General features: G+C 39.7%; 1 protein-coding gene across 5 annotated transcripts in view; it reads left to right on the top strand.

Moving 5' to 3' along the window:
- Window positions 1-27,422, top strand: part of emb (exportin-1 emb) — a 376,112-nt gene that overhangs the window by 26,313 nt on the left and 322,377 nt on the right. For all 5 annotated transcript variants that reach the window (XM_067153967.2, XM_067153969.2, XM_067153968.2 and 2 more), the window contains 2 exons: window positions 4,446-4,620; window positions 14,989-15,095. In XM_067153967.2, the coding sequence (XP_067010068.2) occupies window positions 4,446-4,620; window positions 14,989-15,095 (282 nt within the window). The remainder of the gene's footprint in view (window positions 1-4,445; window positions 4,621-14,988; window positions 15,096-27,422) is intronic.

Here is a 27,422-nt window from a genome sequence, read left to right as displayed (position 1 = left end):
CCACATTGGTTTTCATCCAATTTCCTGTCAACCACCGATTGCACCCTCCCTTCCAAAATGCCAGTGAAACCCTGCCTGGTGAAATACATCAATAGTTGTTGCAATCTTTTCTGTTGCTTTGCTTTTAGATAGGTGCAATTACAGTACTGCTGTTGTCCAATTAGAAGGTACCTTACCAACATTACATGCTTATCTTATTACCCTATGAAACCATTCCATTCCTGCTTTCCCACTGCATATCATCATTTCAGGTCTAATTTAATTTGTTCCTTCTCTGTTATATTAATAGAGTTTACCACACTTTCCTCACCCTCTAGCATAATTTCACCAAGGACAAGGTCACTAGAAAGGTTTCTCTTTATGTTCAAAAGATTTTCAAAATCCTTCCACCTGTCCAGTGATTCTATGGTACTGAATCTATTGTGAGTTCACCTGATTTATGCAATACAATATTTATTTATTTATTTACCGGGCGAGTTGGCCGTGCGCGTAGAGGCACGCTGCTGTGAGCTTGCATCCAGGAGATAGTAGGTTCGAATCCCACTATCGGCAGCCCTGAAGATGGCTTTCCGTGGTTTCCCATTTTCACACCAGGCAAATGCTGGGGCTGTACCTTAATTAAGGCCACGGCCGCTTCCTTCCAACTCCAAGGCCTTTCCTATCCTATCGTCGGCATAAGACCTATCTGTGTCGGTGCGACGTAAAGACCCTAGCAAAAATTTTATTTATTTCCTCACCCCTCTCTTTCTTAGATTGTTTTAATGTCCAGAATGGTTTCCCTTCCACTTGACCTGGACTTTCCACATTATTACCAAAATCATCTCAAGACTTCTGCTTGGAATGAACAGTTATTGGTTTCGCTCTTGTTTCTTTCATTTACGTTCATAAGTTACGAGTTTCATTATCGTCCGTATTGACAACTGATCACTATCAACGGGTAGAGAAGGGTCCACCTATTCAATACCAAAAGCTTGTACAGTAGAACCTCGATAATTCAAAATCGGTTAATTCAAAATCCCGGCTAATTTGACGAAGTTCTCGTTCCCGCAAACATGAGAGACAGTTTTGCATATTATTTAAATTGTTTAATTCGAAATACGGATAGTTCGTAATTCGAAGTACAATGTCGGCCCCATTACCAAAATTCAGACTTTTAATTCGAAACTGCCTTTACAGTTTAAAACAATAGTATGTTACAGAGTAATTTCAACTTTTAAATTTATTCGCGTCATAATAGAACGCGTGTTCCGGAACATGGAGGGGTAGCTTTCGGTGGGTCTACAGTGCGCTTCATGATTGCTAAATTGAATGAAATCGGAATTCTTTTGTTTTCAACCTTTTAAGGAATGCCGTAATATCACGCAAAAGGCAGTGTGCGGAATAACAGAATCCGCGAACACTGGCGATGCCGACAGTTGACGATAAAATGTGGCTCATATAATAAATTCGTAGGCAGCGAACAATATTGTCATTGCCGACGAAACTGCATTGCTTTATTTTAATGCGAGCCCAAACGGTCTTATGGTTTTAAAGGAGAAAGTGCCAGCTGGAGAATCGTACAAAGGTCGGGGATGGGGGTCATTGTAGTGCGTTGCAATGCACATGGAAGCAAGAACCTTTATCCCCTCATCATAGGAAAGTTCGATAAGCCACAATGTTTTAAGGACGTCGGGCACTTTCCATACCAGTACGAGGCATCTAAAAATGCAAACAGTACAGAAATCCAAAAAATAATGCATTTGCACAGGGAATCAGCATAAGTTATCCTCGTCTTCAAATTGTGTGATTTCTTTCTTTCGTTGTGTGAGGTTATGTTTGTCAGTGATTTATCCAAGTGCATTATTTGAACATTGTAAATGCACCTTGTTAGACACATTTTGGAAATAGTTTTTTCCATGGCATTTGAAAAGTTTATACTTTGAATCAAGGTGATTGCATGTATTAATGGGTCTTAGAACACTTTGTGACGCGGCAAGTGTTTACATTTCTGAAGTACGAGAGAAGTGCCATGGCGGGAAATCGTGCAAGGATACAGTCATAGGAAAGTTCGATTTTAAGGGCATCGGGTACTTTCTATGTAAATACAAGGGATCTAAAATGCATACAGTATAGTAATCCAATGAATAAAGCACTTGCACATGGGAGCCAGCATAGATTTCTCCTAGTCTTTGAATCGTGCTTTTTTTTTTTCTTTCTTTCGTTGCGTGAGGTTATGTTTGTCAGCGAGATATCCTAGTGCATTATTTGAATACTGTAAATGCACCTTCTTGGATATATTTTGGAAATAGTTCTTTTTTCATGGCATTTGAAAGGTATAAACTGTGAAGCAAGGTTACTGCATGCAGTAACGGACCTTAGAACATTTTGTAATGCGGCAAGAGCTGGTACTTCTGAATTGCGAATTGGCGGTTAATTCGAAATCACGTAATTCGAAGTCCGATTTTTGAGTCCCAACGACTTTGAATTAACGAGGTTTTACTGTATATTGTCTTATAAAACTGGGGCTAGTTTCGACCCCATATATATTGGGTCATCTTCAGCCACGCTACAATTGGAAGACATATGCACGCATATAACCAGTAATAAATTAAACACTTTGGTATGTCTCAATTTACAACCTTAATTACAAAAATTATTGAAGTCCGAACAACACATCCAAACTTGAAACTAAATGACACATCAAAACTGCTGTGGTTGATGCCGAACTATGTCGTCGCTCCTACAGCAGCCAAATGTTCCTGAGTTCTCCCTGTCTGTGTCAGTCCTTATTTGGAGCCATTTTTGATATGCCTTTCTTTTATGTTTACAGGCTGTCCTCACTTCATCATTCCACCAACATGTTCGCTTTTTACCATCTTTACACGCAGTGTTTCCTAGGTTTTTTCTAGTACAGCATCACTGTACGCCACCCATTCTCTTTCTGTATCCTGAATTTGCTTGCACCGGGCGAGTTGGCCCTGTGGTGGGGCACGCAGCTGTGAGCTTTCATCCGGTAGATAGTGGGCTCGAGCCCCACTGTCGGCAGCCCTGAAGAGGGTTTTCCTTGGTTTCCCATTTTCACACCTGGCAAATGCTGGGGCTGTACCTTACCACGGCCGCTTCCTTCCCACTCCTAGCCCTTTCCTATCCCGTCGTTGCGGCGTAAAACAAATTGAAAAAAAAAAAAAAAAAAAAAAAAAAATTCTTACTGTCGATTTTATACCCTTCTTAGAAGTGAAGCTTCCACGGTGTGTAGAATTATGTAGTTCTTTTTCCCGGTTAACTATGTTATTTTCTGTACAGTTTGCCGACGTTTCTAATACATTGCAGTATTCCTCGTCAAGGAGATTGAAATACCCCCACTCAATCTGAGGCAGTCTCCCAGGCAGCAATCACAGTAGAGATAAATAATTTTATACCCTTATTTGTCTGCATACACTTTTTGTATCCTAGGCCAAGAGATACTGAGTTCACTACAGGTAACATATTGGTCTGTGTTATTATAGATCCCTGTAATATCCGCACAACCCTAACTGATTTCTGCAATTGACCCATGTGACGACAGTGTCTGGTATCTCATTTAAAAGTAGAGGGACAAATGTATCTAGCTGTAAGAGTTTGACCTCGGTATGACTCCATGGGGTGATGCAGTAGTTTTGCCATCTTGAGGTTCTAAATCGCTGTGCTGCATGTCTAACAATTAGAGTGGGCTCTGGTGCAGTATGTCATATGTGATGTTTGATGTCGATGGGTTCTAAGGTATATGGCAGAAATAAACCAAAGGCTGAACATTTGAGAAAATTATAGTGCGATGAAGTGGAGAAAATGTCTTCAGTTTGTAAAATAAATAAATCAGTTCAGAATTATTCAAAAAACACATTCAAGAGAATAGAGCCGCTCATCAGAATTCCAATAAAATCCCAAATGACCAATGTTGAACGTCAGGGTTTATCGAAAATGCCTGAACGTTAAAGGCAACAGTGTGTTGTGAAGCGAGTTCTGTGCTGCTGAGCACATTTACTGCCTCAGTGGGCGAAAATGATTTGGAACTCAGTGGTGTGAAGATGTTTAAACTCATTTAGAATTAAGGTCGGGCCTGCCCCCTGATAATAATTAAAGGGCCGTGGTATTTTGACCGTGCAAAGGTTAGATTTCCATCCCGTACTGACCAGATACTTCATTTTGTCTGTACCTGTAGTTGGCATATGTTACATCAAGAGTTAAGGCCATGGCCTCATCATAGCGCCCACTCAGATTTTTTCATTGTTGGAGGATTTTTTTTTTTTTTTGCTTGGTGTATTCTATTTTTCAGCTTTTCTTTTTGTGAGGATTTGCCAACCTTTTCATTCCTTTTTTTACTTATTTTTTTAAAATTTCAGATATGTTCGTATTAATTTACTACTTCGCCACCACGAGTTGTTCTCATATTGTCATGGTATTTGAACTTTTTTTTGGTTTGTCTACAGCAACGGGTTGCTCAGGAGGTTCTCACTACACTCAAGGAGCATCCAGATGCGTGGACAAGGGTTGACACCATCCTAGAGTTCTCTAACAACCAGCAGACCAAGTACTATGCCTTACAAATCTTGGAACAAGTGATCAAAACAAGATGGAAAGTGCTACCCCGAAACCAGTGCGAAGGTTAGTTGTATATTTAAAAGTAATTGCTATCTAGATGGTTTGTAATTATTTGATTAATGTTGTAAGGGGAGAAGGATAAGGTAAAGTGTGTTTACTCCAAAAGATCCCAATAGTGGAAATAAGAATAAATAACAGATTTTCTTCTTTATAATCTTGTTTTCTAATATCACTGTGTATCTTTCTATGGAGCTTTATTAGCTTGTACTACAAGTCCTCATTACAGCTATTACTTAATCTCTTGGGAGTTTTAAAATCTCAACTCTTAATCAGTAATTTAAAATGCTCCAGGATAACAGTGACTTTTGTGAGAATACTGTAAAACCTCATTAAAACATTTCTGAAGGGAACAAGGAAAGAGAGTGGTTGAATGGGAAACCATACTACTGATTATCCAATTCAAAACTAGGCTTACCCTACGGGAATATGGAACCACTGTGCACACACATGCATTTTACATACCACAAGCTGTATGTACTGCTTCTGAAGATTGAGGAGAGCATTAAAGGATGTAAAATAAAAAATCCCCACCAGATTGGCTGTGCGGTTAGGGGCGCGCAGCTGTGAGCTTGCATCTGTGAGATAGTGAGTTCGAACCCCACTGTCGGCGGCTCTGAAGATGGTTTTCCGTGGTGTCCCATTTTCACACTAGGCAAATCCTGGGGCTGTACCTTAAGGCCACAGCAGATTCCTTCCCACTCCTAGGCCTTCCCTATCCCATCGTCGCCATAAGACTTATCTGTGTCGGTGCAACGTAAAGCAAATTAAAAAAATCTCCAGAGAACAAATATAAACACCTTTTCCACTGGAGACTGTAAAAGTACCAGAGTATTAAAGGATGTGAAAAGAACACCAGGGAACAAGTATGCAGTCGGTTCCCTCTGGGGCTCACAAAAATAATGGGATGTAAATCACTTCCTTTCTAAAACAGATATGTAATTTTGAATTGTTAGTTTCAGCCTTATGTTTCCAACCAGTAGGTTATTAATAATTGTTTTTTGGTCATATTTATCGTCCATAAATTACTTGGAAGTTACACACGCCCAAGTGCGAGAAAACAGCTTTGACCACCATCTGGAACACAACAACACTGCAGCAATACCTGGCATTGACTTGGATCAACTCACCCCTTCTGGTACTTATTTTTGAAGGACTTTTGTATAATATTGTAATGGAAGTTATAGAGGCCTCATCCCTTAACTGTGTAGAACTGGAGTTCCACAGTAACAAAGCAAATGAACTGTCAAAGATGCTATTATTGCTGCACTATAGGCTTATTTTAACATTGGTTGGAAGAGCCGGATTTCACCGGATCACTCAAACATACCATAATAAACATAAATGAAATACAGTATAAAATGTAAAAAAATTCTTTTTAAAAATATATTAATGAGTATATAGAGAACATAGCATATGTTACTGACTGCAATGTACAGACGTTTCAAAAGTGGGAAGATGTCAATGTAGGCCTATAGATCACACAAAGTTCAATCTTATTGGAGTTTAAAAACATGTACACAGTATTTTTCAGATATAAATCACTTGATCATACAAACATTTATTGACAGTGCCATATTAAATATAGTGCAGTATGCATAATAACAAAGTACAGAATACGCCATATCACTGTCCATGTCGCACTGCTGTTCCAGAAATATAAAAACCAACATAGGCCTATTGGTCATCAAGTTCAGTCTTATTGGTGTAAAGGGTAAATATGTCCACTGTGGTTTATTTTTTTGCATTTTTATCCCAGGGTATAGAGTGTTGAGTGTAGTTCAGACGGGATATTCATGACATTTTCGTCAACCAGAAATCTAGACAGAAGGCTTCTTACTGTTTTCGTAGATTCCAATGTCTCTGCTTAGGTCTGTGTGGCTTCTTTCATATGTTATCTTGAAAATTGTTGCAGATAGTCTGGGCATGACAATAAAATTGTAACACTCAACATAGTAATGACATTTTTCACACCCGTCAGCAATTTAAGTGTAATTCTCTACACTATAAGCAGTTCCATTTCTCACCCGAAATCTTGCCTTACAGAAGCAGTTGTTATTTGTAGCTTGATCGTCTAGAGTCCCAAGAATGTTCTAAAAAGCGAATAGCATCTAGGATCATGATCTTTCTCATTGCTCCTGCACTGTTGATGGTGGGTAATCTTTTTTTTTTTTTTTTTTTTTTTTTTGTACCACCATTTTCCAATGATTCATTTTTATGCAATGAATAACTCCCCAACTGTGAGACTGATTTCATGCAGTTTGCCAGGAAATATACCACCTTTAGATTCCTGGTAGATACCAGGATTTGCAACACACAAGTTGATTATTAAAAATATTTTGCAGTTTTTTTTCCCATTTTGGCATTGAATATGTGCAACAATTCTTTAAACAAGGACAACGTCATTCACGTGTTGCCATTGGCATTATTTTGGCATGGCAGGCTTCCAACATTTCAAACATGAGGTTTCATTGCTTTGTCTGTAGGGGCCGATGACCTTCGATGTTAGGCCCCCTTAAAACAACAAGCATCATCATCATCATTGCTTTGTCGATGACAACTGGTGGCAAGTTTTCTGTGTTGTTCTCATTGTAGCCTAGCAGGACAGTTAATCTCCCCTTGCTTAGTTTTTCGCAATGGCAATTCTCTCCTCTGTATGCTGGAGTTCGGTCAGAAAGCAGACTAAGAGAGTCTTGTTTTGTCAGCATTTGAAGACGTGGGTCTTGTAGTTTCTCAGCCACGACAGTAGTGAAACAGTAGTCAATTTTTCTGCAGTATTGTAATCAAAGTGGTTACTTCTTCTCACACTCATTTATAAACTCAGCCATGTATGTTTTTAAAATGCGTAATCCATCCATTGGAAACGGCGAAGTATGTCAGTCCTACTTGGTTTGCAGGGTAAGTAGCTTTTTCACGAACTCTATTTCCAGCTACTGTGATGCTCGCAGCACATGCTTAATTGAACCGTTTCAAATGCATTTTTCCTAACTGGAAATTTCCCTTTGCTCGCTGATTTTCTTTCTCTGTTTACCTTATAGGCACTTTTAATTTTGTCATGGTTGCTCACTATAGTATTCAGAGTTGAAGGTGTATGTTTCAATATTCACACCAACTTTAAGCTCATAAGATGTGGATGGCTACGCTCTTCCTGAAAGATTTTATTTTGTCTTCTTTAGTAAGCTGTTTCATGACTCTTTACTTGCCAGTAACTAGGCTTTCACTAGATGTTTACCACACTAGTGAACTTCTCACGATTATGTTCTTAGTCTGTAAGTTGACTGCCACGCAACAAATATTCACTTCATTTCACTGTTCAGCTTCTATTTCTCCTTACTTTTTCACAGAGAGGTCTATTTAGACATTTGAAAAAACGTTGCTCTGTCATTGGCGTGGGTCCAAATGGCTACGGTCCGTTGTCCAACTTCCTCCATGTCATGTCGCTTCCCTTGGTTAGGTCAATGACGCGCTGAAAAAAATGAAATGTCGTATGGCTTTTAGTGCCGAGGGTGTCTGAGGACTTGTTCGGCTCGCCAGGTGTAGGTCTTTTGATTTGACTCCCGTGGGCGACATGCACTCCATGATGAGGATGAAATAATGATGAAGACGACATTTAGACCCGGCCCCCGCTTCCCTCAGTATTACCATTGTAATTCTTCTTATTTTTCTCATATTACAATTCTTTTCTTTTTGTAAACTATGGAAGGGGTCTTAATTAGCATGTAATGTAATACTCAGGGAAGCACTAAAAAAAAATATATATATTGAAAAATGTAAATTAACTGAGTTGAAGCTGAAGAGATGGCTTCAGATATTCCAAATTGATTATACATACACCTCTGTGCTATCAAGGAACTGAACGAAAGCTCATCATACTAATGGTATTCATTAACCCTTTCTCTTCTCTTCTTTTTTAAGTTGAAGATGTAGTGGTTCTTAAAAGAAGGTTTTTACTGCAGTGAAAATGTTGCTATCTATGGTTTTCTTGAGCTCTCAGCTTGCTAGTCCTCACTGTGCTATATTTATCATTGTATGCAGTGTTAGAAACATAGAAATGTTAAGTGAACACTGACCACCTCAAAATCTAGCGGTTTTATTTCAAACTTTTCAGTCTTGTCGTGCTTCCCATGTTAGTGCGTTGTGTTTTGGTGTTAATAGCTTGATTTCTGTAGTCATTTGAAGTGATAAAGTAAATTGTATAAGCACTGTGGTCGAAGCAACACCAAGTGCATCACATGTAGCTCAGGACCTGTGAAATCGTCCTTGGTAAGGTACATGTGTAATCAGCAAGTCTATTTAAAGAGGAACTGCTTGGAAGGGAAAAAATATACTGTCAGGAAACTCATGTCATTTTGTCTTTCTCATACCAGCAACTCTCCAGATCTCGGATAATACTGTGATGATTGAACAATGCTTATCATCAACATCCTAAACCATCTCCAGTTTCCCGTGTGTGGTATATGAGTCTCCTTCATCTCATCCTGTCCTTGTACCATTCTTCCTCCACCAACTTGTCCCAATAATGACCTCTCAGCAGTACATCGTTCTTAACTAAATCTATCCATTTCCTTCGTGGCCTTCCCTCGGGTCGTCTTCCTTCTACTTTTCTGTCAAATTCCTTTCTTGCAGTTCTGTTTACTGGCATCCTCTTCATGTGACCAAACCACTTCAGTCTTGATATCTGAATCTTGTTGAGGAGAGAATCATCTATTCCTACTTCTTCTCTAATTTTCTCATCCCTAATCTTTTCTTTCCTGGTTTTCTGGATCATAGTGCGTAGGAATTTCATTTCAGCTGCCTGAAGTTTGGAATTTTCTCTATTGGTCAGTGTTGTGGTTTTGAGACTGTATGTAAAAATTGGTGTATAATAAGACTTGTACAATGTCATTTTTGTTTTCATGGGTATTTGCTCATCCCACAGCAGGTGTCTTACCTGGTGGTAAAGTTGTGTTGCCTTATTGATTCGATTGTTCACCTCATGTTTTGCTAGGTTGTCATTTGATATAACGCTACCCAAGAATTTGAAAACTGGAACGCCATCCAGTTGGGCTTCATTTAACATGACTATTTGTTCTGCTTCTTTCCCATACACTTTCATCACGACCGTCTTGGTCTTGCTGCTGTTTAAACCATATTTCTTAAACTCCTCATTCCAGCTTTGCATTCTCTCTCTCAATTCCTCTTCTGAGTCACTCCAGATCGCAACATCATCTGCAAATGTGAAGGCTTTAATATCTCCATTTTCCATTTCTGATGAATAAAAGTAGCCACAAACCTACTACGCAGGCTTAGCAGGGGGACCAAACACACAACCCCCTGTGGGTGGGGGACGCAGACGAAGAATACACTCACGGTATCCCCTGCCTGTTGTAAGAGGCGACCAACAGATGATCAAGTTAGAACCATGAGCCTACTTGTAAGTAGTACAACCATGCAGGGAACATGATGGGTCGCTTTTACTTGCGCGTAGAACCACTTTGTTAGGTACAAAACAGGTTTGTGATTGTGTGTGCTCAGGATGCATTTTTCAGTACCTGTGATTCGTACCCCTACATGAGCAACACCATGGGATAAGCGACACCATGGTTCTGCCTTGCCTATGCTTAGTACCCACTATTTGAGGAACACCACGGAATAGTGCGGGTCGCTGTGGTTAGTCCACTTAGGTGAGGAACGCCGTAGGTTTGCGCTGCCTGTATAGGTTTGCGTTGCCTGTAAATAGCGCCGCAGTGTGCGAAACACCATAGGTCTGTGTTACATGTGCGAATTTCATTACCTGTGAGTAGTACCATAATGTGTGGAATGCCGCAATCCTACGCCACTTTTGATTAGTACTCCAACATGACGAATAGCAAGGTTCTATTTTCCTAGCGATAAGTACCATTATGAGGGGCCGATGACCTTAATTTTGGACCCGTTTTGACTACAAGCGTCATCAATTCCATAGTGTGCTTTAGAAGCAGTCCCTTGGTCAGTAATACTATTGTTTAACGCTAGTTTCTGGGAATGTGGGGCATTGGGTCGGATCCACTGATTGTTTTAACTTCATATCCATCCATTCATTCTTCGTCCTCGTGTTTTTGAATTCTGGTCAGTGGAGGATAATGGATTTTTAAATTGTCATAACATTTAGTCTCATTTCGTACGATTAGGGGCCAATGACCTAGATGTTAGGCCCCTTTAAACTACAAGCATCATAATCATGGAATAAAAGTAGCTTCAACATCTCCGATATTCAGTAGGAGCTATGAGCACCATACTTATTCAATTCAGGAAAGGTTCATACCAGAGTGAAGCATGAGATTGTCTTGTTGAAACTAATGCCTCATTCTTGTGAAATACAGCTACATTATTTGGCATCACATACCAGAAGTTTGCTCGTAATTAATTTTTTTTAATATATGTGTGTGATAGATAGATAGATAGATAGATAAGAAATGGGTGAGCCCTGTTTTCGCAGAGCTCCACATGTAGGTCTATGAAGACCCTTTGTGCCCCTTGAACAGGTTTGCCTAGTCCAGCCCTAGTGCTCCTATAAAGGATACCAGTGTCCGGATTTTGGCATTCCTGATGTCCTCCAGGCTCACAAAGTGCGAGCCCAGGTATCGATGTCTAGTGCTTGCAAAAGCCTCGCACTGACATAACACATGCGCGGAGGTCTCCTCCTCCTTACCGCATCTTCTACACATCGGATCCTGGGTGATTTTCATGATGTGTAGGTGTCTCTGTAAGGTATTGTGGCCTGTTAACAGTCCAACTACCATTCTCATTCTGGTCCTATTCAAATTCATTAGGACCTTTTTATAGCTTTGACTAGGCCCTTTGATAAGTTCACGTGCCTGTCTTGCTATGGTTAACCTCTTCCAAATATCTAGGTGAGACTGGTTTATCCATTGGGATATTGCCAGTCTCACACTTCGGAGTGACACTCCCAGGAAGGGCTCTGGTCCTGTGAAGGAACCCATTGAGCCCTGTTTCGCTAGTTTGTCAGCTTCTTCATTTCCACTGATTCCTGTGTGCCCAGGAACTCATAATAAGGTAACTGAGCTAAGCTCACACAGCTGATCTAACATCCTTTGGCATTCCCATACCAGTTTTGATGTTTTAACTGCACATAGTGCTTTTAGCGCTGCCTGGCTCTCACTACATATAGTGATGTGTCTTCTATGTCCAGGCATATTCCATATATTTAAAGCACAGGCTAGTATTGCGTATACTTCAGCCTGGAAAACAGTAGCATATTTACCCATAGGAAGGGAGAGCCTTGTCTTAGGCCCCCAGACCCCGGCGCCCGTGCCCGCCTCCGTCCGCGAGCCATCTGTGTACCATGTACAGCCCCCAGACTTAAGACGGGCCCCAGCGTCCGCGGCCCACTCCTCCCTTGTGGGTATAATATATGTGTGATATTTGATGTGTTAATATTTTAGTGACTTTGTATTTAACATGTGAAATAAAACATCTTGCAGAATTGTGATTCCCTACATACAGTTTTGTCATGTTACTGCATACATTTCTTGGAACCACAAAGTGCTATATTTATAGCACCACACTACACTGACCTAGCAAATGTCATGGGATAGTCACCTGATAGTGTGTGGGGCCTCCTCTGGCCCTGCGAACTGCAGTGAGACGCCGTGGAAGTGAGTCGACAAGTCTCTGGTAGTCCTCTGGACGCAGCTGACACCAAATCGTTTGCATAGCGGCCGCTAATGCTGGTCTGTTCGTGGGTGCAGGATCCATGGCACAGAGCCTGCAATCAGGACATCCCAGATATGCTTGATAGGGTTCATATTGGGGCTCCTGGGTGTCCATGGCAGTCGTTGGACCTCCGCTGCATGTTCCTGGAACCATTCCCAGGCGACGTGGGAGCGATGTGGCGGCGCGTTATCGTCTTGAAACACCGCAGAACCGTCTGGGCGCTGGAAGGCCAAAAATGGGTGGAGATGGTCTCCGAGCTGCTCAACATACAGTGTACCATTGAGAGTCTCTTCCAGAACAAGTAGGGGGCCCATTTCATACCAGGAAAATGCACCCCAGACCATAACAGAGACACCAGCGCCCTGGACCACACCTTCGAGGCAGGCAGGATCCACCGCTTCATGTGGTCTGCGCCATACACGGTGCCTCCCATCGGCAAGGTGCAGTTGAAATCGTGATTCGTCCAACCATATCACGTTATGCCATTGTTCCAGTGTCCATCCCTGGCGACTGGCGACAAAAGCACGTCGTCGTGCCCGATGACGTTGGGTTAACAGTAGAACCCGTGTGCGGCGCCAGTTCCCATTCCCCATAGAACCCATGTTCCTACGGATTGTCCACTGGGAGACGTGTTTACCACGGCCTCTGTTTAATTGAGCCGTGATTTGTTGCACGGTTGCCCGTCTGTCACTATTGACAATCCGTCTCAGAAGTCACTGTCATCGAGGGTGGCTGGACGGCCGGTCGTTAGTCTGTTGTGGACAGTGACACCCGAATTCAGCCATTCACGATACACCCTGGACACAGTTGATCGTGTGAAGCCGAATTCCCGCACCACTTCCGAAATCGCACTTCTCATCAGTGGTAGAGTGTCGGCCTCCGGATCCCAAGATAGCCGGTTCAAACCCGACAGAGGTAATTGGATTTTTGAAGGGTGGAGAAAAGTCCATTCGACACTCCATGTCGTACGATGTTGGCATGTAAAAGATCTCTGGTGACACATTTGGTGTTTACCCAACAAAATTAATTAAATCTCAGCCATAGACGCCCAAGAGAGTTTCGGTTTACTCGGTCTGCCATCTAGTGGGCCTAGAGTAAAACGGAACGTCGAAATTGACGAGCAGAGAGCCAGATGGCGTCAACTTGAAATGTCTGCACACGGTAGCTGAGGCCATACGATTATTGTTATCATTATCCGTTGAGCACCGAGCACCATATCCCGTTCGAACGGTGTCGTCTCACGACGACGTTCCATGTTACACCTGTCACATACACAGCCACTGCTCACAAGGTCTCCTATACAACTGCCGCTGGCACAGGGGGTGTGTGGTGCGCAGACAACACACCTGCACATCAGTGCTCCGCTATCCCATTTGCTCAGTGTAGTTTAAATTTGCCTGTATTTCTTTCTTTAACCCATCCGCTTACCTTACAAACATCAGTTCCCGATTACCATTTAAATGCTGCTGTTTATAAGGTCCATGCAAGACTGCGCTAAAATGATATCACTGCAACTGCTGGCTCAAACGTTGTCAAAGTTTCATAGAAATACTCAAAAATAATCATTTCAATGGAATGTGCTACAATACAGTGAAAAATGTGAACTGTGCACTATAAACTCACCTAGTAATTTTTATGGTGCGTCGGAACATTTACGTTTGTAATATTTACATCTGCTTCTTGACTGTTATTACTATCACTACTTCACTAAGCACTGATAACGTATCCACGTCACTAGATTCACAGGTAGAACTTTCCGATATATTATAATCTTTTTCACAATCACTATCCAGTAAAATATTCAAGACTTCTTGCTCGGTAATAGCTTTGCACGTGCTCATCTTTACTCACTGAACATACGTGATATCAGCTCAATGTTATCTTCAATTTATGCGGTTAATCCCCTAAACATGACTCAAATACAGCGGAAGATACTTCCTTCAGATCTAAAGAATGATTGTGATGCAATCTGTTGAGTTTTTAACATTCTACCTTCCCTTTACCATCGATAAAGCAGGACGCTGTATTACCCCGTCGATTTGACGGTTCGGTAAGCCGGTGGGTTAAAAAAATGTATTAAACAAAAACATGCATGTATGAAGTAGATACTGTTCAGACTGATTTTGAATTACTACTTGTTGCCATTTGTTTCACTCTCTTTGGTTGGCAGTTCTGTAAAAATGCATGCTGAACCAGTATTCCTCTCCCTTGTCTATCCCCACTTCTCTGTATAAAGCCTGTGCTCAACAAAACTTGCATGCACAGTAAATGATGTCGAACTTCTCTATTCCTTGCCTTTCTGGACAGAAAGTGGTCTTAACTTATACGAGGATCAAAAAATTTGGTGTAACTCTGTTGAGGTGTTTTTTTCCTCCCTCTTTTGCTATTATCAAATTTATAATTATCAACAGTTGTTGAACGTCTTCATGTGACTTATTTACTATGCAACTAACTTCTTTAAAATGTCTACAACAGAGTTATGCAAAAGATTGTAACTTAGTATGAGTAAATTTGGTAGGTGCAAAACCTCATACTTCTGTAATATTCTCTTCAGCATTTATTTGATTAAACCAAATATGAGCCTAGGTGGCTCCAGCGACCTCACAAATATCTGGGATAAGCTGAAGAAAGTTTTAGTAATCTTATGTTTAGCTGTAATGTCTTCTGTTCTGTTTACAGGTATAAAGAAATACATCGTAGGTTTAATCATCAAAACATCATCCTCCCCTGCGACGATGGAGAGGGAAAAAGTTTATTTGAACAAATTGAATATGATTCTGGTACAGGTAAGTTTTTATCTCCTGTCATAACGATTGTGAAATAATTTATTTCATTGAAAAATGATACACCTTTATAATTGAAATATTGACATAATGAAAATTCTGTTTAATGAAATTATTTTGTTTTTCCTGCCCATTTTATGGAACATCATTGAATAGTGGTTTGAGAAGAAATTCAGAACAACATATCTATTTGTAAACAACAGAGCAATTTCCATATGATTTTACTCCAAGAAATACATCATTCCCAAATGTATACGTAACAGATCTGTGTTAGCGTTGGTTTTGATCAGTTAGCGAAGCAGTTTAAATAAAAATGTGTGTTTTCAGTTTTCATTTACAGTTAATATTTATTTTATGTAGACCTTGATAAATACAAATTTAGTCTAAATCTGCATTTATCGGAAAAAAATTTAAGTTTCGGAAATTAGTCCTTAAAGCAATGTAATCTTACGTTCTATTCAACGTAATTTAGAGTTGAATCTGCATTTAATGTAAGGAAATGATAAAATTCTGTATTATTTATTTCTGTTCGGTACTGTTATGAGACTTTTATAGTGCTATTAAAACAATGTGCGCGTTCTGACAGTTCGCAGCACGTGGCGCCGAACAAAGGAGTGGGAGCGCTGTGTTGCCACATGATCCGGCATGAGTTACTACATCACAGTCAACAGCTCTCGTTCTGCGCTAGGCTCTGCGGAAAATAATATCCATTAATGGCGATCATGAAAGAGTTAGAAAAACGTTAAATATCGTTGCTATTATTCCAAGATGGCTCAGCAGTAATTTTATCAGCTCAAATATCGTAAGACAAACTCCTCATTCGCCTTCCTCATAGGCTTTAATGAGTCGGGTTTTGCCCGGTGTTGATAACCTGTCATGTGATGGTCCAATTACATCCACTCCCTCTCTTTCCCCTTCACCTTCTTCCCGAGGCTCCTTTTCTTTCTTTTCTCTTTCTTTCCCTATTCTAATTACTGTAGCTTGAGAAATTTTAAAGCTGCTGCTGTTCTTTCTACAACTTTGTTAACGTCTATCAGTGGGCCTCCATTTTTCCCTTCAGCCTCAAAATATTCCCGTAAGGCACATACCATATCGCGAACTTGACCACGTATAGCGAAGCCATGCCTCTCCATTACGCTTGCCTTTTTTCTAGGTGAATGAATTCTAGGTTGCCCTCGTTGTTTAGCGGCGCTCTGAACGGGTTGCAACATTTTGAATTCAGTAAATGAGACGGTGTTAAAATTACACTATACTACACAATACTATAATTTACACTACACTAGAATGCCAGCCTCGATAACGATACACTTATTAACACGAACACAATAGCACTATAATATTTAGTTGATTTAAAAAACACACTATACAGACAATGATATCTCTCAAAGTAGACATTGTTAGCCCAGCCACATGTGTTACGGTATACTATATTGGCAACGTGGAACTCGGACCGACCGCCTCACGAAGCTTTCAGACAGCGGGGGTAGGAAAAGGGAGAGTGCATGCCGAGCTGGGGTTGGCTGAAACGGGAGGCGTGTACCGGTTGCCATAGTAACTGCCACCTCCTACTACCACGCTGAGAGCTGTCAGAACACGCACATTGTTTTAATAGCACTATAGAATCATTGCAAGAGACTATACTCATTTTATTCAGTATTGAAAGTCTGTTAAAAGGAGAACAGTAAAACTTTGACTTCCACAGCAATTATAAAATTAGGATCTCATTATTATATTATTGCTTAATTGTTAAAACGTAGGACATGTTTTGTTCATATTTTGAACATCTTCAGCTATAAATATTCTTACAAGGTAAAATTGATAACATTTTTCTAGAACTTACTCTTATGGTTTGCCATTAACAATCCATAATAAACTTTTACGGACGAAAAGAATAATAGTCGCGCCTAAACTCAGCTGTTTTGAGAGTGTATTAAGATTTCAACATGTGAAAAAGTTTATGCGAGTTGTAACAAATTGTTTTAATGTGTATACAATAAACAATTTTAAGACATTCAGCAATTTAACAGCTTGTAAATATATTTATGCAGAGACTAAATGGCATTGTATTTTAAATATTACAATAAGGTTTTAAACTTTCAAACTCAATAGTCATATTATTTTCAATAAGACGACGTAATATATAAACGCTTTATATTTAAGAGGTTTTTTTAAAGTTTATTATGGATAAGTTTAATGGCAAACCATAAGCGTAAGTTCTAGAACAATGTTTTCAATTTAACCTTGTAAGAACATTTATAGCTGAAGATGTTCAAAATATGAACCAAACATGTCCTGTGTTTTAACAATTAAGCAATAAAATAAGGATGAGGTCCTAATTTTATAATTGCTTTTAATGTATTGAATAGGTGGAAGTCTGTTTTATTGTTCTCCTTTTAATGTTGAGAATCTACGAAAAAGACGTAAGTTGCTAACGATGATCCAAGACGAGGAGATGTCGGTGAAATGACAGGCTCGCATGCGCATCCAACTGCGGCCGTTACAGCACAGTCAAAATTTGTTGTATTAAGAACCTTGTAACAGCAGCTTTTTTATGCCCCTCGGAGATTCGTATATTCATCGTGTAATATTTTTTGGTTACGATGAGAACCCTTCCACTGATTAATCCATTATTATGAGCAAATTTTGGCGTGTTAGTTTATCTGTTATCGTTATTTACACACTTGACTCCAGCTTTTGTATTGAATAAGATCAATTATCTTCTGCGTAGATTCCTCGCTAAGTGCACAAAAGACTCTCCCCGACGTGCTGTCACCGTCAATTAATAATGCCCCACGGCTCTGACTAGTGTAAGCAAAAATTGGGAGAACATGTAACACGGCTGTCAGCTGTTATTAACTCCTTACCAATGAAGACTGAAGTAAATGATTGGTTAATTTTAGTACTGAGTACTGAAATATAAGAATGGGATTCTTTTCAAGATGCAGCGGCGTGCATTACTGATTAGATTGGGTTATATATTCTTCCATTTGGTTAAAATTCAGAAAGGCTGTTCCCATGTAAATATATAATGGAAAGGTGATCGTTACTACGGGTGTGTGTGTGTGTTGAAATATGTTTTCATAATACGTGCATGATAAACTTTGGTTAGGTGACTCTGTTTGAATTTAAAATAAAAAGACGAAACCAGACAACAAATATGAAAACACATGCAATGGAGCCCATAAATATATCAGCGTATTATTGCTGATCACACTCTTTGCCTCAGAAGCCTCTGGAATCATGCTATAATAAAACCTCGTTAAGACGTTTCTGCAGGGAACAAGGAAAGAGAACGTGTTAAGCGAGAAAACATACTATTGAATTCACAAATAAAAACTATCCTTCAGGGATATGTGAACACTTGATATACTTTTTCCGACATGCAATATTTTACATCGTATATGTACGGGTACGGTGAAAAATATTAGCAATATTAAAAAATGTGTAAAAAAAAATCCAAACAACATATATGAGAACATATGCACTGGGGCGCATAAATGTATAAACTTATTATTGCAGATCACACTCTTTCTAAAGCCTTATATTTCAGAGTAGTGGGTTATTAGGCACTGTTTTCTGTTCACATTCTTCAACCATGAATTATTTGAAGGTTAAACTTGCCCATGTGCGAGAAAAGCGGAGAGAATGACTTTGATCACCATCTTGAATTTGACAACACTTCGATTTGCTTCGATCGACTTGACTCGAAACTCAAAGGTATGAGTTTCGAGATATGCTCCACCGGTATAAGATAGGGATGCCTATCCATTTCCTGGATTTAAATTTTGTCTTCATTATTATAGAAAAGTTTCTTGAATTTTTCTGTATCTGTAACTAGGCTACCACAGGACAAATAAGCATCATGCTAGTCAACTTCGCATTTTGTAGGCATTAGGTAGGATATTACACAACAGTATATTGCTACCCTTCACTGTATCACTCAATACAGAGTGGAATGCAGAATACAAGCAGTGAATTACTGGGCTATTCAACGATGTCACTGAAGAACAGCATGCAAAATTGAACTTACCTGAGGCTAGCAGCTTGCTCCTCGAAGTTGTAATTCATCCCAGTTAAGGAATTCATGGCCATTTCCTGTTTTCGCACAATGTTGGTTGACCTATCTGCTGATGAGGACTCATCATCATCATCAATGTCCCACTTCAGTCGCCCAGGTGTGGTTAAAAAGCCTCCTCCACTCTTTTCTGTCCTTCCACTTTTACTGCTCCATTAAAAAAAATGCTATTTGTTCGGGGCATCGACCCAGGTGGATCTTTTGTCCCTACTGGTACCATATTGTATGAACCTGCGTGTAATTGAAATGGCGGTCTTTCTTTATTCGTGTCAGAAGTATCAACTTATAGATATTTAACAAAAAGCAACATCTACATTTCTACTATACAAATATACAAGTAAAATATCAGTATAACAAAATTTTGGGGACCTCTGAAATTAATCTGTTATACTGAAATAAGTCAATTCATAAGAACTCTCCTAGTATTATATCCGTTATTGTTTTTTTAGGGGCGGAACTACGAGGTCATCTGCCCTGTTATATCAGCTGCAGGATCTATATAACTTCAAAATACCATTATAATAATAAGAGTTACAGTACTGACAGATGTTTTCAGAAAATTTATTTTTACATTGTACCAGCAAGTCTACACACTGTTCCAGAACATCATTTTTTGAAAAAGTCTGTGATTTTCTTCTGAAGAGATCTAGACACAAAAGCTCTTTCCAAATAGTCACCAACCACTGCACATGAATTTAAAACAGATTCTGGCACATCACTTCGTGACACAAGAAAATCTTGAAGGCTACGTGCCATGTTCGTTGCCTACTGAAGAGTCAAGTTCTGTCGATCACAATCATTCCTCCTCATTGCATGGATCTCTATCATTCATAATGTCCTCCACAATTTCCTCATTTGTGATTTTTTTGCGGACTATTACATCACTATCTACATTGATGTAGTCGGTAAGACTTACCGTAGATTGCACATCCAACGTTGTACACAAACACTTCCAATTCTCCTTGGTTTCCACATCATCCAACACTTCACTTTCTGCGACGTCTTTTGTAAAAACCACTCCAGCTTTTCTAAAGCAGTTTGTGGTGATGTCTGCATTCAAGGATTTCCATGCAGCATTAAACATCTGCATTGCTTCCAATATATTGGTGTTAATGTCTCTATTCATGGCAACGTGGCACAGCATTCGACGGACTACACGAGCTCGGTAATGCCGCTTTACTGCATGAATTATACCGTGATCCAGCGGCTGCAGAATTGAAGTTGTATTTGGAGGCAAAAATAAAACTTTTACGTGCTCCAAATGGCGAGGCACACAATTATGAGAAGAGCAGTTGTCCAATAATAGACAATTCTCCTCTTTCTGGCCTTCATCCGATGTTTCAAGTCCAACAACCACTCTTTGAATAGCACAGATGTCATCCATGCCTTACAGTTGTGCCTGTATTCACAGGGCAGATGTTGCACCCCCTTGAAGCACCTTGGCTTCCCGAACTTCCCAATTATGAGAGGCTTTAGTTTGTCCGTCCGTGTGGAATTGGTGCACAAAAGAGCCGTGATACGTTCTTTTGAACGTTTGCCCCCAAAACACTTATTTCCCTTAAAATCAAGGGTTTTTCGGCATTAGTTTATAAAATAACGCAGTTTCGTCTGCATTATAAATGTCTGCCGGCGAATATTCTTTCAAGGCATCCTTTAGAGTCTCCAGCCGCCATGAAGACGCAACTTCCTTCAGGGCATCGTTAGCTTCACCATTTATAATTTTGTGGGATATGCCATATCTTTCCCGGAACCTATGAAGCCAACCAGCACTACCCATAAACTCAGGTGACCCAAGCGAACGTGCGAAAGATCGCGCACGCTCACATAACAGTGGGCCATTTATTGGAATGTTTTTACTCCGCATTTCCACAAACCACGTATAGACGGCTTGGTCCACCTCCTTGTAGTCGGCTGTCCTGATCTTCTTACGCTGTGGACCTAGGGCATCAGCATCAATGTTTTCCTCTATCTTACTTTTCTGTGTAAAAAAAAAGTAGAAAGTGTTGACGGGCTAATGCCATACTTCTTCGCTACTTCTTTCTTTCCGCCTTTCTCTACTTCCGCAAGTATTTTACGTTTTTCACTCAACGAAAACTGCTGTTGCTTCTGCTTATCCATTTGCGATGATATGTACTTATTTATTTAACGAAATGCACACGAACTTTGCAGGTTTATTGATATAACCTTAACAGCAAGAAGAAGTAGTTCTCCAAGAGAGAAAGAGAAAACAAGCAGAAATCAGCCTGGATTTTTATTCATCTGATGCTATGATTGACCACAGCTGGACAGTCCAAATAATGACATGAGAAGTCAAAGAGAATGTGAGAAGTGCTTTGAATAGGCTTTGTGAATTAAATACGAATAAGTAACATGCAATGCAATATGCGACGGTTGCGTTCATTGGTGGATCACAAACATCGCGATCCTACTCAGCTAATAGAGTGACGTCTTACATTGGATGACGGGCGAAGCATATTTATTTATGTAATAGCGCACCCAGGTACCACCAGCCTATTCAAAGCACTTCTCACGTCATTATTTGGACCGGTCCAGCTGCAGTCAATCATAGCATCAGCTGAATAAAAATCCGTGCTGATTTCTGCTTGTTTTCTCTTTCTCTCTTGGAGAACTACTTCTTCTTGCTGCGTATGTGAAAGCTGCATTCTTATTTTCAAATCTTCCAGTAAAAAAGTTTGTTTGGATAATTCGTATGCAAGTCGTGATGGTGACATCTTGGAGATGCCCAGTGTTAGTTTCAAAAATAGGGCCTTTAAATTTTCAAGTTCGAAGGTCGGACACCGTTAGTCTTTCCCAAATAAGTTCCATACCATATGTGAGACCTGGGTGAAGCGTATTGGTTACACAAAAGCGATTGCCTTATCGATCGCGTACGGTGCATATATGGAAAATGGCGATCATATAGTCTGAATAACGAAATAACGTAACAAGAAAAATGTTGGTCATAAAACAGGATGAATTTTGGTTTTAATTTGAGAAAATATGGTCAAACTGGTGAAGAAAAGAGCTCAATTTTAATTCGTTAAACTGAAAAACTACGAAATTAGTTAAAATGAAATATTTTAACATACAGCAAATAGGGAAAAAGGGACCAAAAAAATATTCGTTATTCTGAAAATTTTGTTATACTGGTGTTCGTTACAGCGGAATTCTACTGTAGTGTGGAATGTTGTGTGCGAGGAAAGGAAGATCAAAGACGTCACAAAGACCCAGTCCCCATGCCAGGGATATTAATCATTACAATTAAAAACCCCTGACCCGGCCGGGAATCGAACCCGGGGTCACCGGGTGACAGCCGAACGCGTTGCCCCCTACACCACGGGGCCGGACTTCCTGCTCCATTACTTCTGCCATATCCAATCCAGCTTCTCTTAGGTCCTTCCAAATCTGATCCATCCACCTTCTTCTCAGTCTTCCAACTGTTCTCTTTCCAATTCCCTTCTTGCTACCTGTTCCTTTCCCATTCTTTTTACATGTTCTATATGTAGCTCTCCTCTGATTTTGGATCTTGGATCTTCGGCATTGATTTTTTCAAATTGCGCCGTCTGTCTGTAACCACTGTGTTGTAATGAGACAACACGTGCTCGCTATCTACATTGTTCCTTGGGGTCCACAACAACTAAAGACAGTATTTAGCAAATATGCTGAACTCTGTCTGAACTGCAGTCAAGCATGACATCACATTTTTCACTTTCTTTCATCTGGGTTTGAATTGCATGTTTCAGAGAACAGTAAACCAGACCAGCTATCGTTTCGTGAGAGATCTGTTACTCCAAACAATTTTTCAAGCTCATCTAATTTATCAGTTTTATTCAAAATTATATATATTTTGATACAATGCTTGAGAAATTGACACAAATTGCTTATGGTTGGGGCCTTTAGCTTTCAATGTTGCTAGCTTGCCCTGCTGTAGAGGAGAGAGCTTAATCAAAGCATCATTAGTTGCCACAGAAAAATTCCCCTCACAAACGAAAGTAAAACTGCATCAAGGTTATGCAATTTGGGGTAAAGGGAGATTTGAGTAGGAAACAGAGACCCTTCAAGTTCAGTGAGGAGCTCAATCAATCCAGCTGCATGATCTGTGATAAAAACCATGTGGGAGTGAAGTCTATTCATTTCTCGGTCACTCAGATCAGTCAGGTACTTAATACCATAGTTGTTGATGTCTTTCATGTCAGACCTTGAAAAATGTGACGGCAATAAAGTAACCACTCAATAGAAGACAGTCTGAAACCAGCTATTCCATCGGGTTATGACCGGTGCAGGAAAACGCTTTGCTTCATTTGAAGACCATACTTTGATGTTAGGAATTGTAAATGATTATATTTTCGCTTTCTTGTGTTCAAAAATGCAGATTTTACCATTGCAACCAGATGATTTAAATCTGTCATCACTGCGACCCAACTATTGCCAACCAAGCTGATCTTATTTGTCCATCACGGTACATGCATTAAATGATCCCGTATGACCACAGTTGTTTCATAACACCGGGTCATGTACGGGGCACTATCACTAACAAACACTTCAACTGCATCATGTGGTACACTATAACTGCGCAGAGCTTCTAAAACAGCACGAGAGCAGTTTGTAGCATTTCCTGCATCAAAATAGTTCACAGAAACAACGTGCAGTTCTCTTTTCGATACGGCTGGGACTTGGAATATGATTATAGAAATAAAACGGCCCAGTCTATTTGTAAAATGAAATGTCGTATGGCTTTTAGTGCCGGGATATCCCAGGCCGGGTTCGGCACGCCAGGCGCAGGTCGTTTTGATTGACTCCCGTAGGCGACCTGCGCATAGTGACGAAATGATGATGAAGACAACACATACACCCACCCGACCCTGCCGGGAATCGAACCCTGGACCGCTGTGACCTCAGCCTTGGAGCCGGACATTCTATCTGTAGTTTCATCACAGAGTATGTTCATGTTCTTCCCCATTAGAGCCTCTGCTGTTCTTTTCTGGTATTCAGATGCAACTTCTAGAAAGGAAGAAAGACCTCAAATTGTAACAGAATAATTCTAAATTACTGGATCAATTGGGTACGGGTAAGATAGTTCGATATGGAAATCGCACTCAAATTCGGTGTACTTCAATTTTTGTGCGTGGTTTCGATGTCGTAATACCTAAACCGTACCTGATCAGTGAAATTCGAAACTTATCCGGAAAATATACTTCACGTAGAGTTCCCACACATGGCAGTTCCTCATTTGAAAAACCAGTAATCCAGGCTCTTAGCTCTTTGCTTTCCAGTTTTTCCAGAGGTATATTTGCTTTGGCAAATACTTCAACTGTGTGTTTCAAAAAGTTAACTCTGGAAATTTTTCGTCGTTTACAACTAACTGTGTAGGCACAGAATATTGCTTTCTTTGAGACGTACTAGCAGCAAGGGTTGAACTTTCGTTATCGCGTCGCTTACCCACGTGATTTGCAGATTTAACATGTTTCATAAATGCTATCTCTTTTTCCCACCCAAGTCGGCAATTACAGTACTCGCAAAACACTGTCGCTGAATCTGTGGCATATAAACTATCTTTTCATATTGCTGAGACCTTTCATGCGCATTTTTTGTCGTGCGCCCCATAACCTAAACGATCGTCTCGACTTTCTACTGTTTACTAGTTTTTAATTTTGAACAACAGGAAAACAACGCTGCGTCTATCTCGTTATTTCTGTGACACTCGATTTACATTTCTATAATAATCAACACAGATATTATTTCCCTTGTTATTCCCATTGTAAATATCGATTAAAGTCAGCAAGCAACAATCGATCGGCTACTTTTCTTCATCGATTGGAACGGTCGGAAGATTTATGAATCATATTTTGAGTATTTCTGATGATTTTGCTGAAATATGTTGTTTTTGCCAGTAAAATAGCACATTTTTGCAGAATTCGCACCAAAAATGCATATTCATACTAATTTCTCATTTTGGGTCAAAATTCGCATTTTGTCGCACTTGTATTTATGTGTAAAAATGATATTATTCCACGTTAGAATTACTGTAGGCTTGGAAACAGTACAGGATTAAAAATTTTGCATGTATCGCAAATGCGATTTTTCAGGTCCCTAATAATAAACAATAATGGCGACAGTGCACTTCCTTGCTTGAGATCGTTTTTTGTATAAAATGTTTGTCATCACTCCCCACTTGTACACTGCTTTTGCTCTCATAATACAACATTTTATCTTGTTAATATTTTGGTACATTCCTTTTCAGTAGGCATTCCCATACATGTTTTCTCTTAACTGTAACATAAGCTTTTTCCAAATCCAAAAATACGAATATGATTTCCTTGTTCCTTTTCAGCTGTTTTTCCATTATCGTTCGCACAGTAAATATCAAGTCTATTGTTGATCTATTTGGTCTAAAGCCATATTGTTCTTCCTCTGTGTTTTAATTACATCCCTCAGTCTTTCGTCTATGACTTTCTCCATTATTTTTAGCCCATGTGTTAATGGGGTTATACCTCTGTAATTTTCACATTATTCTTCCTATTTCCTTTTTTGAACAGTGGTATATTAGAACCTCCATTATGCATTCCCGGAAACTATGTTTTGCCATATTATTCGTTCAAAATACGTGGTCCCGTGAGCATCCTAGTTAAATCCCATTGTATAAATCCTACATTATCCGTTCCTTAAAGAAACTATTTACCGGATCAACCTTCCAGAAATTTCAGTCCCATTAACGCTAAATCCTCAATCACACGTTTTTTAAGAAACTCTGTCTCGCGAAAGGACGGCCACGGCATACTCACGGATAACAATATTAACACACCGTCATAGGGGTAATTTGAGGAAGTATCTTACTCTACTGGAAAAGCTATCGGCGGTGTACTTGCATAAGGGGCCATCTTAGAATCGCATTCGGATGATATTGTTTAGGTAATCCTCGGAAATCATAAAGCAGAGTGTGTCCACAACAATAAGGCGACCGAGCGCATTTCGGCAGCTCTACTAGAAGACGGAACGGGTTTCTTCAAATGTTCGTACTTGCAAAACGTCTACATTATGTCCAGGGTTAGGTGTTTATTTTTTTTTTTTTTACTTTTTTCGAGTGTATCGCCGAGCATATTTTCGGCACTTCCCTCAGGGCACTGTATAGTCACTGGGCTTTCAGGCAGGAATCAAAATTGCTCCTTCTTAAGCAGTACTAATTTAGTATTTCAATATTATCGTATACGATTATGTTAGAATGGTTATATTGTTCTCCCACCTATTCAATACAATACAATACAATCTTAAAAGTTAGGACTTTGTCCTTATCAAAATATTAGCATAAAATTGATACATTAGATGGTACATGTTTCGCCTATCAATTGTAGGCATCATCAGCCATATTTTACCTTATGAATAGATCAGGTACCTGATTGGGAATGACTTACGAATACTGTTAAAAACTATATCTTGTAAAATAGATTGGAGACCGTTAAACAACTAATACAAAATATAATGTGGCATACTATTTATTAACATTATTGTGTTAATGTTTGAGTCTAAAAGGGTGATATTCATTTGAAGGTTACAACACTGATATTAAAAGATATTATAATAAAGATAAAAATCAGAAAGTACATTCCATTTGATTGTCAGAGGGCGTGATATTAAAAACTTAAAGGAACTTGAGCATTGGTAGTGGTTGTTCGTTCTATTTATATGCTTATAAATTTTGTAGAATTTACATATGGCCTGGTTCTTTTTAAGATGATAATATTAGTTGTAATGCTGGTGCCGTAGGCTATATTGAAGTTTGTGTGGACATCATTAGGCCATCTTCTTTGTAGTAGTGATAGGTGTAGTTTTTATTGTTGAACAAGTTGAGCTTATTAGTCAAAAGGGAACGTTGTTGTCAGTCGGTGGGTAACCAAGTGTGTGATGATACTCTGTAATTAAAAAGTTATTTTGAATTTAGTGAAAGATCATAATTGGAATAAAGGGGCTAAATAGTGGAAGTTAAATGGAAAGTGTTGACACTTACCCCTTCGACCGCTGAGATGTTAACTTATGTTGATGGCTTTAGAGCAACTGGTAGTCATCAGCTTTTACTTCGCGTGTTGTATTTGTGAAGTCTTGGTGGAGGGGGTTGAGGTTGAGAAGGCGTGGCTAAGGGCCTATTCGCTGCGCGTGAAGAGGTGTTGTCGGCAGCGGGAGAGGGGGCGGGGTGTGGTGGGAGTGTTTACTGATTTGGTGTTAAATATTTTATAAAAATTACTATTCAGATGGAATGGGTT

This window comes from Anabrus simplex, chromosome 9, assembly GCF_040414725.1.
Source record: "Anabrus simplex isolate iqAnaSimp1 chromosome 9, ASM4041472v1, whole genome shotgun sequence".
NCBI classification, from domain to species: domain Eukaryota; kingdom Metazoa; phylum Arthropoda; class Insecta; order Orthoptera; family Tettigoniidae; genus Anabrus; species Anabrus simplex.
Note: the sequence above shows the minus strand (reverse complement) of the source record. Positions and strands in the feature narration are given on the sequence as shown.